Here is a 14,326-nt window from a genome sequence, read left to right as displayed (position 1 = left end):
TGGAAATGGAGCATTTTGCTCCATATAGATTATACAATGGGCAAAACAAGATGGGATTATCCAGTGTCTCAATCCAGTGTCTCAAGCTCTCTCCATCCACTTCTGCAATGTCTGTCCTCGGGGATGCGGTGGTATAGAAATCGAAAGAATGAATGAATGAATGAATGAATGAATGAATGAATGAATGAATGAATGAATGAATGAATGAATGAATAAATAAATAAATAAATAAATAAAGTGGCTGAGGGGAGCACATTCATCCTGGCTTGTAAAAAGGTTTGGCCATAGGTGGGGATTGTTAAATATTTCAAATGGGCTGGAAGGGCATTCGGAGACCCACTGAAAATAATGAACGAACCCTGCATGCTTTGGGGGATGTCCTTATCCTGTCTAACTCTATCACTCGCTTTTCCAAGGAGATAGCTGCAGGGTTCCATTTCTACTCCTAACATTCTTATTTTTCCATCTGTTGCCTGGAGCCATCCATTCTCATAATGGCCTGGCCATAGTGCCACTGATAGCCCAGAGCTCTCTATGGAAGAGAGAAACTTCATTCTCATATTCATAGCTTGGAGCCAGAACCCCTCTAGTTAAGGATCAAGAGATGAGAAGGCTTCCCATCTGAGAGCCTGGAGAGCAGCTGCCAGTCTGAGCAGACATTATTGGCCAAGGGTCTGGCTGAGAATAAGACAGCTTCATGTGTTCCTGTGTCTCAAACAACCAACCTCTCCAGGCAACATTTTCTTGGCTTTCCATTCTGTCCAATCCTCTCAAGAAAAGTGGACTGTCCAAGAGAACTTCATGGCTGAGTGGGGATCTGAACTCAGGGCTTCCGGATCCTAACTCAACCTTTCACCCCCTATGCCACACATCTCCTACACCACAGGAAGAACCACTTCATGAGGTCAGTGATCCCCTGGCTGTGTATTGGGGAAGTTAGCTTGACGTCAATACCAGAAACAATAAAGCTGTTGCCAGTGTCACCAAGCAAGAAGTTTGGGTTACCTGGTACAATGAATGCATTTTTCATCCGGGGTGAGGAAGTTCAAATAAGGAAAAGATCGATACGTATTCCGCAGCCAGGAGAGCATTTCACCAGAGTGGTGAAATCTTTCTTTTGTTTCCAGCAACTGAGAGGAAGAAGCATTAAGCTTGTAAAAATATATTGTGTTTCATCACCATCTTCAACCTTTGAAGGTCAAGAATACAATTCAGAGAGGTCTGCAAGCTCAGCCAATGAGGAAAGTTTCTGGATGGGCTGACCAGCATCAATGGACAGTATAAGCATTGCCAAATGGTTCACAAATATTCATCATGAAACCCACCTTTAGTTCCATACAACAGGATAATGAGGAACGTTCTGCTCAGAAAGATTGTGGGGTGGGGAGCTGGTATAACTATTACATCATAGTTCAAAACCCACCTGAGAGCCGGTGTAGGGTGACAGTTAAGAGCATAGGTGTCGAACTCGCGGCCCTCCAGATGTTATGGACTACAGTTCCCATCATCCCCTGCCAGGATCATGCTGGCAGGGAATGATGGGGACTGTAGTCCATAACATCTGGAGGGCCGCGAGTTTGACACCTGTGGTTAAGAGTTACGGACTAATCTGGGAACCAGGTTTGATGCCGAACATGCCATGAAACAAAGACTCCGCGGCCAATTCTCTCTGAAGTCGCAGGAACTTTGCCACGCCTAATTGGCCAGCCAGTCGTTTCAGGTCATGAAAAGTTTCAACAATACACTCCAAGCCACTGTTTGAAGATTGCAAAATGAGAATTTTGAACCAGACCACTGACCCTGTGTCCAATGAGCTCCTATTGACTTTCACAAAAGAGGGTAGCTACAACAGTTCGTTTCCTCTGCAGAACTCTTTATGCTGCTTTGGTCCGCCTGGAATCCCCCCAATTCTACACTTGAGCACAGAGGTTTACATAACACAATCTGTCTACAATCTCTTATCAGCCCAGGAAGGGCAAGCTGCATGTGATACACTTGTGTTTCTCTTATCAGGTAAGGAAAGATTTTTTTAAAAAAAAATCATATCAGCAGTTCCTGAGAATATGTGGTTTTTAAAGAGTATGATACTTTAAAGTTTGACTTTCAAACACTGCTTTTGGTGGGGGGAGTGACTGTATACACATAGAAACGGCATAGTCAAAAATTTGAAAGGCATCCAAAATCATGAAAACCCTCTGCAGAATTTCAGTCCCAACAATAATATTTGACATTCAGACCAGTAGTTAAGAGACTTTGGGCAAATCTGAACTTTGGGCCTAGATTTTACTCCAGGCCACGGCCAAATGAAACATACCTTTGCGCTGGACGAAAGCAACTCACAGTCTAACTAGACATTAAAATTTCTGCATACTCACAAGTACATGTGCCATGGTTAGATCTGTTGGAAGGGAAGGATTTTGCTGTGTTTCTTAGAGCGTTTCCCCACTTACCATGAGCCCCCTATGCCGCGGGCTACTCTCAACGCGCGTCATTTCTGATGCGCGCCCGGGCTTCCCCACGTCCCTGCGCTCTGCACGGGGTCATCAAAAGGCGCCATTTTGAAGAGCGCCAGGAATGACGCGTGCTGAGGGAGCGCGACAGTGGCAGCGTCGGGGCGGCTGCGTTGTCGCCGCCCCTGTAGTGGGGAGTGCCGGGGGACCCCGCGCTACTTGGCTACAGTAGAGTCCAGCAGAAGGTAAGTGGGAAAACGCTCTTAACCTCAGACTTCAGAGGGGGACTTAACTAGACAGTCAGACAGAAGGGCATTTTTAATATCCTGATCTGACACTACCCCTTTGAGGCATAGATTGCTACACCTAGGGGGGAAAACTTCCTTTCTGTTTCTTCTCATGCCACACTTCGTCCAAGCCCATTTAGAATCATAGAATCATGCAATCCTAGAGTTGGAAGAGACCACAAGGGCCATCAAGTCTAACCCTCTGCCATGCAGGAATATACAACCAAAGCAACCTTGAAAAGTGGCCATCCTGCCTCTGTTTAGAAACCTTTGAAGAGGGAGACTCCACCACCATCCGAGGCAGCAGAGTCCACTATTGAACAGCCCCGACGGTCAAGAAGTTCTTCCTACCGTTTAGGTGGAACCTCTTTTCCTGTACTTTGAATCAATTATTCCGTGTCCTAGTCTCGGGAGTAGCAGAAAACAAGTTTGCTCCGTCTTCAACATGACATCCCTTCCAAATATTTAAACATGGCTATCATGTCACCCTTTCACCTTCTTGTTTCCGGACGAAGCTTACCTAGCTCCCTAAGCCACTCCTGATAGGCCATGGAATCCAGACCTTTTACCATTACTGGTCGTCCTCCTCTGGACCTGTCCCAGCTTGTCAGCATCCTTCTTGAATTGTAGTGCCCAGAAATGAGCACAGTATTCCAGGTGAGTTCTGACAAATGCAGAATAGAGCGGTACTATTACTTCCCTTGATCTACTCCTATTGATGCAGCCCAGATTTGTATTGGCTGTTTAAGCTGCCATATTACACTGCTAACTCATGTTCAGTTTGTAGCCTACTAAGGTCGAATCCCCACTTGAAATTTGCACGCAGATCCAAACCTGTTCATTGTGAAACCGTGTCCTCTTCTTCGGAATTTCTCCCTCCCCACCGCAGCGAGCACACAGCAGACACACCCGGTTGCAGAACTCTTAGCAATCCCCACTACCAGGCGAGCTCGCTTCGCCCGTCTCCCCTGATTGGCTGGCGTGCCTTGATGGGGCGGGACCTTTTCCCACTGCGGAAACGTACATTGTAGGGGCATGATCAAAAAAACCAGCATGTAAAAGTTTAACGTTTAACTGTTTAACTGTGCAAACAGTTAATCGTTACCTGTGTAAACCATTAACGATTCAAAATTTTACCGCGTTTGACTGTTTAACGTTTGCATCCCCTTCTGCTGGCCGATCGCAAAAGCGAAAACGAAACCAAGGAAAGGCTGCGCATGCATCGCAGCGCTGATTGGTTGCCTGAATTCCGCGTCACACTCCAGGGTGGGAAACGAGTCAGGGTTTCAACCCTCATCCCTCCCCTCGGATCAGCTCTGAACCGTGTTAATGGGGTTTATGCCACTTGCAACCAGGTCCTGCCAGAACACGGATTAACAGGGAGAATGAGCGCCAGAAATGGAATCTGCCACACAAGCAATGGGGAGGTCGTCCCTCAAACCTGCTTCGTTTGTGTTCTGAAACCTGGCTAAGACAGTAGTGGGGATTTGACCTAAGACTCCCAACTTAATGGTGTACCTGGGGGAAGGCAGGAGGGGGCTCCAGCCCCAGGGGCCACTTACCTGAGTCTTTGGCCCCCTGCCCATCCTGCTCACTTGTTCGCCCTGCTTATCGCCTGCCTGCTCGGCTCACCGCTCATGTGGACACAGAGATACACAGGCGCAGACATGCACATACACACAGGCAGGCCACACAGTCACCAGACTGCCTGAGCTTCCTTTTGCATGTGCTCCTCATCCACTCAAAGCCACTATGAGGGAAGAGATCCCCTCCGAAAAGTACTGAAAGCGAGAAAGGTTTTTTTTTTGGCAGAGACTCTCCCGCGGGCTTTCCTGCAATAGATGGTGACTATGATGCCCAGTTGCCCGCTGCTTGGGCAACAATTAATCAAACCAGAACACAATTTTATAAAATAAAGTAAAATAATTTATTCCTCATTCCGGGTAGCAGCAACCCCTGCCCAGCGGAGGGGAGAGTTTTTGACAGAAGACCCAAAGTAGCAAGCCTCCAGCAGCAACTGCCCAACTCCTGGGCAAAGTCCAGGATTCTTATAGTGCAGCGATGGTGAGCCTTTTCGAGACCGAGTGCCCAAACTGCAACCCCAAACCCACTTATGTATCGCAAAGTGCCAACACGGCAATTTAACCTGAATACTGAGGTTTTAGTTTAGAAAAAACGTTTGGCTCCAAGGCGCGCATTACTCGGGAGTAAGCTTGGTGGTAGTCGGTGGCTTTGCTTTGAAGCAATCGTGCAACACTTTGAATGGGTGAATCACGACCCTAGGAGGGTTTAGAAGCAAGCCCCATTGCCAGCAACCGAGCTTACTCCCAGGTAAAGGATTGTGCTTTAGTTCTTCTCATGAAGAAGAAGAAGAAGAAGAAGAAGAAGAAGAAGAAGAAGAAGAAGAAGAAGAAGAAGAAGAAGAAGAAGAAGAAGAAGAAGAAGAAGAAGAAGAAGAAGAGGAGGAGGAGGAGGAGGAGGAGGAGGAGGAGGAGGAGTTTGGATTTATATCCCTCCTTTCTCTCCTGTAGGAGACTCAAAGGGGCTTACAATCTCCTTTCCCTTCCCCCCTCACAACAAACACCCTGTGAGTTAGGTGGGGCTGAGAGAGTGCTGAGAAGCTGTGACTAGCCCAAGGTCACCCAGCTGGCATGTGTGGGAGTGTACAGGCTAATCTGAATTCCCCAGATAAGCCTCCACAGCTCAGGCGGCCGAGTGGAGAATCAAACCCGGATTAGATACACGAGCTCTTAACCTCCTACGCCACTGCTGCTCCAGTGGGGGTTTAACAGCACTTAACAGGGTTACCTACACGTCGTGTTTACATGCGTTACTTAGCTGACCCCAGGCCAACCTAGATGTGAAGTGTGTGTTTTTTCAAGCCCCACCATGATGAACTCTGTGCACACATGTCCACAGAGAGGGCTCTGAGTGCCACCTCTGGCACCCGTGCCATAGGTTCGCCACCACTGTTATAGTGTTTTGGGGATGTTACAGCAGAAAAACAATACAGGGTGATTAACAACAAAAGAAGGACCATTAAGCAAAGCAAGTTTCGCAAGACTTGGTCCTATGAGATTTCCTTTGGAGGGAAACTTTATCTAGGGGGTGTGTATTGTTTGGTAGCTTGATCCAATCAAGAGTACAATGGGAGCAGTGCAGAGAGCAATTGCATGAGGGAGGAAACTAGTTTTTCAGGCTGCAGGAAAACCTTATAGGAAAACATCTTTACAGAAACAGATTTTTAAAACTTAACAGAATATATCTAACTAAATAATAAGAGGACAAGACTTTCTACAAACCTCAAACATACCCCAAGTTTGCAGAAAAATCTGAAATCTAAACAAAAAATGGGTTTTTTAAAAAAAAGAATGATAAAATGAATGCCTGTAACTTTAAGAAACTGATTTCCTCAGTGGCTATGGCAGAGCAACCATAGCATTCCAGGCTTGGTTTATGAGAGTAAAAGGCCGGTGGAGGGACAAGATTATTTCCAGGGCTGCTCTGGCCTTTGAGGGAGGATTCCTTGCTTGTTCCCTCTACTCACATTGCAGGCCCAGGAAGTGGGCCACCCACTGTAGAGATGTCTCCCATTGGAGCTGTTGGAGAGGAGAAGGTGGCTGAGAGTCCCTGTTCTTGCAGATTTCGGCCACCAGCTCCTTCAGCAATGCACTGGTGAGGCAGAAGAGGCAGGGCAGGATAGGGAGGAGGCCATGAGGAGGCATGCCAATGTGATGGGCACCTTTTGGGCTGCTCTAAAAGGGGATGCCGCTGCATTAGAGGCTGTGGCCAGCCTCCTTGCTCAAAGGATGATGGACCAGCCCCCAACGCTGAGGCTGGCACCCAAGCAATGTCCCCTCCAGCATCCCGTGCATTACAAGGGATTGGCCGTGGCCAACCCTTGCTGTGGACACACCTCAATTCCTGACTCCAATAAGTGAACCAAAATGGATTATTCTATTTGAGACATTTACCCATACGTAATTGGCCTCCGGTTGCTGAAACATTTGGGTGTGCCAGTTGCTTATCAAATTTTCTTCAGTTCGTTTTTCAGGTCCCTAGTGATTCTACAACCCTAATTCTATTGCATCAATTATTGAATGTCCTCTCCTGTTAATTTACATTGACTCGCTCTGTGTAATCGTGTAATCTGCCTTAAATCCAAGTGAGAAAGGCGAACTATAAATAACATAAACAACTACGGAGCAGTGCCAAAACGCTCTGCAGGTGTGCCCGTTCCCTGTCCAAGTGAGAGGCTAGCACTGATAGCGTTGCTGAGAAGGTGTTTGGCACACTTCATGCCCATCATAGCTTGTCCGACCAAGTTCATTCCTCATTTACCCCCTACCCACAGTTTTATGGTGGCTTAAATGAATGAAGCAAAGTATTCGCTCCGCCAGGGGTTTGTTTACATTGAAACATCCCTATCCCATCTTTTTCCAAGGACTCCATGAGGTTTAAAAAGTTAGTACAGTGTACTGGTCAGGAGATCAGGGGTCCAATCCATCCATTCTGTCATAAAAGCTTGCTGGGTGACCTTGGGCCAGTCATTCAGGCCCAGCCTGCTAGGTTATCAGATTGCCTGCAACCCCCGGGATCTTTCTGGGAAAGAGCCCAGAGAAACCTTGGCCAGGTGGAACCATGGCGCTGCAAAATTTATTGAAATTCCACAGGGCCTGTAAGACAGAGTTGTTCGACCAGACCAATAGTTAAGGACAAGAAGGTTATGTGGCCTTCCTCTTCCCACTTCCTTCCCCTTCCCTCTTTCCCTTTGCATCCTTCAATGGATATATGGGGGTCATTGGTTGTTTTAGCCCTCAAATTTTAAAATGGGGCTGAAGGGATGGTTTTATTGTTTTCCTCCCACTTATTATATGGTTATAAACTGTCCTGAACTTGCCTAGAGAAGGGCAGCCAAAAAAATTAAACAAAAAGTAACAATTGATGTCAGGATACTCTAGGAACTCCCCCAAACTCCGCAGTTTTGTCATAGAGCTTTGGGGGATTCCTAGGGTGTTCAGAAATCAATGTCCCTCCCCCTTCATTCCCCCCTGTCTCATTGGAGAATCGGTTGGTACACGAAAGGTTGGGGAGAACAAATGGTCAACCTGGGGGGTTATGGGGATAATGGAGCAATGGAATATCACACCTGTCTCTTGGAGCTCAGAGTAATTATATGCAAGTGTGGAAGCCCTCTAGAATGCAGCCCTTCTCCTTGTGCAAAATGTGTCCCCTGCCTTAAGGAGATCTAAGGCAAAATCTTCCCTTTCTATACAGTCGAAGGCTTTCACAGCCTGAATCAACTAGGTGTTATGGGTTTTCCGGGCTGTGTGACTGCAATCTGGAAGTTTTTGCTCCTAGGAAAGACTACCACAAAACCCAGTCTTCCCTCTCTAGCCTGTTGGCTGACCCAAGAGGAATTCTACATCTATCCTTCCTGCTTGGACTGTTGAAGATGTCAAGAAAAGGCAGAACACAGGGAGAAAATGAAATATTTTATTGAAGAAGACAGGTTTATGAGTTTCATGAAAGAGTTTGAATGAACAGATCAAGGACTGAAAGAGCAAGTTAAAGCAGGTCTACTCAGAAGTATGCCCCATGTTATTCTACAGGACTTAACTCCCAGGAAAATATCCTTAGAAATGCTGCCTTACTGCTATACAGAAACATAAGCTATGGTAACAACAATCCCTCCCCATAAAGCTCTCTGTTTTGCAGACTCACATGTTGCTGGAAAACAGGGGTTTAACCACCACATAGTCATTGATTTCATAATTAAGAGGTTGCCAATCGATCAAGTAGTCAGAAGGAGGTTTGCGATTGCGAAAGAGATCCATTTCTTCTTGGGAAAGCACTCGACCCCACAAATACACATCTGTAATCTCACCTACAAAGGATTGGTTGATGTCAAAGCCATCTCCAAAGGAATTCTGCTGCTGCCCGAGTATGATTGAAGCATCAGAACTGATAGTATAACCTTGCTTCATACCCTTGCGGGGCATGCCTTGTGAATTCACCCAACCCTGCACTATTCCTGTGGCAGACTCCCAACTCATACAGATATTCTCCCAATGTGGTTTGGAGTTCAAATAGTCCACTACACTGAAGGTCACGATGGATCCCCCCACAAACAAGCTGTACTGGTCGGGTTTGGGTTTGAAGATGGTGAACTCGTTGTCAGACTTTCCAGAGGTGTAAGAGAAAAGGCTGTAGGCACGGTTCAGGTCTGTGTAGGATCTGAGGCACACAGTGAAGCTGGTCAGAGGCTGCTGGAGGGCAGTTCTCAAAACGGCAGGAGCTGTGTTGGATGCTTCTGGGAAAATGAAGATCTTCCTTTCAAGGCCTGTAAAAGAAGCCAGAAAATAACAGTTTCCCCACACAATCAAGTTGGCTTGATCTGAGACTACCTGTCTGGCTTTGAGAAGGTTCCCCGATTGTCTGGCAAATGCAAACGTGTGATGCAGATGCTGTGTTCCAGTTCATAGAGATGCAGTGTAAAACACTGCAGATCAAGGTGGCCACATTACACCCTTGCATGGGCCAGCCAATCAGGGATCCTTTACAATACAGATAAGTGTTTGCAAGTGAACATTTTTCAGTTCCAAAAGACAGCTTTTTGCAGGGGGGCCCCAAATGTTCCTGAAAAGTCCCACACCAAAGCTATTTTGTTCTTGGGCCTGTTGGTCTACTGTGGAGATGCTTCAAAGCCATTTTTGCTCATTATGATGGGTTCTGCTTCATCACAATGTAGTCCCAGGCAATCAGGCAATCGTGATACACATAGTACACTGTGTCACAATGCTGTTTTTTGCAAGACTATTTTTTTTGTTTGCACAGCCTACCTGACGGTTCCATAGCCAAACTGGTAATGGTGTGAATGACAAACATAGTGTCTTAGGAAGGCAGTCAGCCTCAATCCCAACGTGGGCACCACCAGCCAGGACTCAGCAGCTCCAGTCAACAGCCAGCCCTCCCCACCCTCGAAGGCACCTCAGAGAGCCCGCATATTGGGAACAGCCATCTACGCAGCAAGGAGCTGCCACCAAGCCTCCTTCCACCACCAGAGAGGGCGAAGGGTGGCTTACTCCTCCAGTCATCCAAGCCGCAGCAGGTGGGAGGTGGTGGACTCACCAGCTGCAAGGAGAAAAGGGAACTCGCCGCCCCAGGCGAGAAGGTGGGACTGCAATTCAACAGGTGATGTCTGGCCATGAAAAGTGGAACAGTGGCCCAACTCGGAGGCCTCCTGGTCCCAGCAGGCAGGGGAGCCAGCGAAAGCAGAGCAGGTAGCCATGGGCTCCATGATGCCAGCCAGGCCTTCGACAATACACCTGAATGAAGTTTAGCTGTAAAAGGAGGCTTCCGAAGTAGCAGGTATCTGATTTTGGTCATGTCTAGAAGTTTGGTCCTCTGAAAATGGTTGGATAACTATGGTAGGAATTTTAAAACCAGGCATGCTTGTGTATTGGTCAAAATAACATTTTGTTTTCACAACCACAATGAACTGACTGTTTTGGGTTTTCCAGGCTGTGTGGCTGTGGTCTAGTAGTTTTTGCTCCTCACGTTTTGCCCGCATCTATGGCTTCCATCTTCGAAGGCATGTCACAGTGAAATGTGCTTTTATCTCATCTTGCCATGACATGCCTTTGAAGATGCCAACCATAGATGCGGGCAAAATGTTAGGAGCAAAAAATACCAGACCACGGCCACATCTGCTTGAAAGTAAATATATATTTTGGCATTCACGCTCTTGTATCCAAGTACCCTGTTCAACAATGCGCACAATAATGGTTTTGACAAAGGCACCTCGTAAAAATGAATGATAATGTTCAAATATGCTCAGAACTATATTCTAATGTGGAAGCATACAATATCCTCAGCTGCTACCCCTCAACTGATCTTATTGACATCTTTATCTGAAACAGTCTAGTTCGCTAAATTTTGTCCTTTGCCTTTCTCCACAAGATGAACCAGTTTCGATTGTGGTTGGGCAACATCAGCGGATCAGCTGGAGCCTCATATCAGAGGGGAGCAGGAATTTTCAAGCACAAATTTCCCTCCGGTGCAGGTTTTTACTCCTAGACATGATGTTAGGGAATTTTGCAAAAACAAACAAACCCCACCCCTGTTCTTTCTGTCCATCCCCGTAGGGTCAACGTCCAGACACCATTGCAACCTAGACCTCTTTGGCCCTTCTGCACTTCATTTGCTCCTGTACCTCAGACCATCACCTACCTCGCGAAGCCAGAGTCCCCAATGAGCCCACAAGGACAACTAGAAGGGTGTGCAGGATCGCCATGGTGGGTGAATGCAGAAAACACAGGAAGGAAGGACTCGACAGCGTCAGCTGGACCTAGGCTTCTTTCCTGGGTGAATCACTTCTGCAACTGTGAGAGCCCTGCAGCTTCTCTGCAGAATTTATTCTGCAATCCAGAAGGGTGGGGTGAGGGTTTCCAGGCACCCAGTGCCCAGGGAAATCACCCAGGAAATCTCTGAGAATGCTCTTCAGGCCCCCCAAGTGGTCTCATTGGCCAGCTGATATTTTGAACGCCTTCAGGCACAAACACAACTCTCTCTTTTCCCCTCCGGACTTCCACATCCTCATAGGTCATTTTCTTGATGAAGGAATGCAAACCTACAGACATTTCACAGATGAAAACAGGGACGGGATTGTGATACCCTGGGTTTTCTACCACATGTTTCCTCCTCAGGGAAGAAGCTGTAGTTCTGTAGTAGAGTGTTTCGTTGGCATGGAGAAAGTCCCACGTTCAATCCCTGTCATCTCCAATTATGGTGAAAAGTTTGTATGTACATCCCCCCTTCTCTTCCGTAAGGAGGCTCAAAGGAGCTTACAAACTCCGGTCCCGTCCTCTTCCCACAACAGACACCTTGTGACTGAGGTGGGGCTGTGAAGAACCATGATTAGCCAAAGGTCACCCATCAGGCTTCATGTGGAGGAGCAGGGAGGCAAATCCCATTCCCTAGATAAGAGTTTGTCGCTCAGGTGGAAGAGTGGGAAATCAAACCCAGTTCTCCAGATTAGAAGCCATCCATTCTTCATCATTACACCACTCTGGATTATCTTTAATGGTGGACTCACTTGAAACCAAGATCTCAAGTCAGGACATGCTAAAATATTATTTTTTAATTCTTAACTACTAGTAGCATATACTTCTGTGTATTTTAAATTCTACTTTATTTCTAAATTTGAGAGTATACATTTTCACAATTCCATCTTAAAAGTTCATCTTTTTCTTCCACGTAATCACCACTGAGAAGAATTCCATCCTGGCTCCTTGGATCCTCGACTTTTTAGTTTAAAGGGTACCAACTTAGCTCTATCAACAGATCCTAAATCTCTCAGGATTGGATACAGCCATTTTGCTCCATATAGATTATGCAATGGGCAAAACAAGATCAGACAATCCAATGTCTCAGGCTCTCTCCTGTCCACATCCGCAATATCTGTCCTGGAATGTGAACTTTATATAGCGGCTGAGGGGAGCACATTCATCCTGCCGTAAAAAAGGTTTGGCCATAGGTGGGGATTGCTAAATATTTCAAATGGGCTGGCAGGGCATTTGGGGGGTCGGAGACCCACTGAAAATAATGAATGTGATCTTCATATAGCGGCCGAGGGGAGCACATTTATCCTGGCTAGTAAAAAGATTTGGCTATAGATGGGGATTGATAAATATTTTAAAGGGACTGGCAGGGCATTTGGAGGGTCAGAGACCCACTGAAAATAATGAACAAACGCTGCATGCTCTGGGGGGACGTGCTTATCCTATCCATCACTGCCACTCCTTTTTCCAAGGAGATAGCTGCAACTTTACGCAACTTCGGCAAGGTTCCATTTCTACTCCTAACATTCTTATTTTTTCATCAGTTGCCTGGAACCATCCATTCTCATAATGGCCTGGCTTAAGAGCCACTGATAGCCCAGAGCTCTCTATGGAAGAGAGAATCTTCATTCTCCTATTCATAGCTTGGAGCCAGAACCCCTCTAGTTATGGATCAGATGATGAGAAGGCTTCCCATCTGAGAGCATGGAGAGCAGTTGCCAGTCTGAGCAGACAATATTGGCCAAGGGTCTGGCTGAGAATAAGACAGCTTACCTTCACGTGTTCCTGTGTCTCAAACAACCAACCTTTCCAGGCAACATTTTCTTGGCTTTCCATTCTGTCCAGTCCTCTCAACAAAGGTGGACCGAATTACAGGAACTTCTATGGCTCAATATAAGTCTGAATTCAGGACTTCCGGATCCTAACTGAACCCTTCATCCCCTATGCCACACATATCTTACCCCATACGAAGAACCGCTTCATGAGGTCAGTGAACCCCAGACTGTATATTGGAGAAGTTAGCCTGATGTCAATACCAGAAAAGATCAAGTTGTTGCCAACATAGAAGCAATTTTTGTGCCAATATAGAAGCAACTTTTGAGTAGTTTCAGACCCAAGTTGTTGGTAGCAAACACTCGATGTGAAAAAGATACAGTTATAATACACAGAAAGAGGCCCACAAGGATTTCATGGAGGTATTTCATAATCCCCTTCCCCCCATAATCCCCTTCCCCAGGTGATCGGGAGCAACAGTCGCAGAAAGCCATTGCTTTCACATCCTGCATGTGATCTCCCAAAGGCACCTGGTGGGCCACTGCGAGTAGCAGAGAGCTGGACTACTGGTCTAATCCAGCTGGCTTGTTCTTATGTTCTTATGTTCCCTTTCCTGAAAAGCCCCCAGAACCTCTCATTTTTCTGCTTCATTCTCTCCTTCCAGCCAACTTGCCTTTATTGTCTCCCCCATCTTTCCCTCCTTCCTTTTCCCCAACAGCCTCTTCCTGGGAAAACTATGCTCCAGTTTTATGGTGCCAACTCCCAAGCTGAGACCAATTGAGCAGAGGGGAACCAGCTGGTATTCGTGGTATCAGGGCAAGATTGGGAGTATCCCCCTTTGCCTTGCATCTCTCTCCTCTCGGTATTTTCTTTTCCCCTCCTCCCAGCACATTCTCACTGTTTCCTGCTTGTTTTTTTCCTTTCCATCTTCAGCTCCATTGATTTATTTCAGCGACATGTGTGCAGTTCTCCACAATCTGTACCCAAAGCTGTTTACTTCATTTGCCTCTCCTCCACTGTATCTTCACAACAGCCCTGTGAGGTAGAACAGGTTTTGTCTGCAACTGGCCCTCGGTCACCTAGTGAACTTCCACAGCAGAGTGAAAATTCAAACCTGGGTCTCCCAATTCCTAATCTGACTCTTTGATCATGACATTACAGTTGTTTTTGTGGCATGGCTGCTACTGAACAGAAAGTCAGGTGTTGGCAAATTCCTCAGTGGTTGCTGGTGGACCTGGCAATGGGTCATGCAAAGGCCAAAACAACTCTGGAAAGGACCTTACCCTCTCCTCCCACCCTATTATTGTCAGAAACCAGGCTTGAACTCTGGCTGTACTGTTGTGGTTTCCTGGCAGTACCCACTGAGGGTGTTTTTTTTCTTAACGCTATAAGCAACTTCTCTTTTTTTGTGGGAGTCAATGTAGATTTTTTTTATGATTTCAGATTTTTCTGCAAACCTAGGGCATGTTTCAGG

At 46.6% G+C, this 14,326-nt stretch overlaps 1 protein-coding gene across 2 annotated transcripts in view; it reads right to left on the bottom strand.

Moving 5' to 3' along the window:
• Nucleotides 1–8,219: 8,219 nt before the first annotated feature.
• Nucleotides 8,220–14,326, bottom strand: part of LOC125439155 (serum amyloid P-component-like) — a 29,058-nt gene continuing 22,951 nt past the window's right edge. Inside the window, exons 1-2 of one of the 2 annotated variants that reach the window (XM_048508083.1) lie at nt 10,970–11,109; nt 8,220–9,080 (exon numbers count right to left, since the gene is read on the bottom strand). In XM_048508083.1, the coding sequence (XP_048364040.1) occupies nt 8,458–9,080; nt 10,970–11,033 (687 nt within the window). In that variant the 5' untranslated portion in view covers nt 11,034–11,109 and the 3' untranslated portion in view covers nt 8,220–8,457. Of the gene's footprint in view, nt 9,081–10,969; nt 11,110–14,326 lie in introns of those variants that run through there. The other variant, XM_048508092.1, reaches the window with a different exon arrangement.

Source organism: Sphaerodactylus townsendi, linkage group LG01, assembly GCF_021028975.2.
Source record: "Sphaerodactylus townsendi isolate TG3544 linkage group LG01, MPM_Stown_v2.3, whole genome shotgun sequence".
Lineage (NCBI taxonomy): Eukaryota > Metazoa > Chordata > Lepidosauria > Squamata > Sphaerodactylidae > Sphaerodactylus > Sphaerodactylus townsendi.
The sequence above is the reverse complement of the archived record's forward strand: the minus strand, read 5'-3'. Positions and strand labels throughout refer to the sequence as shown.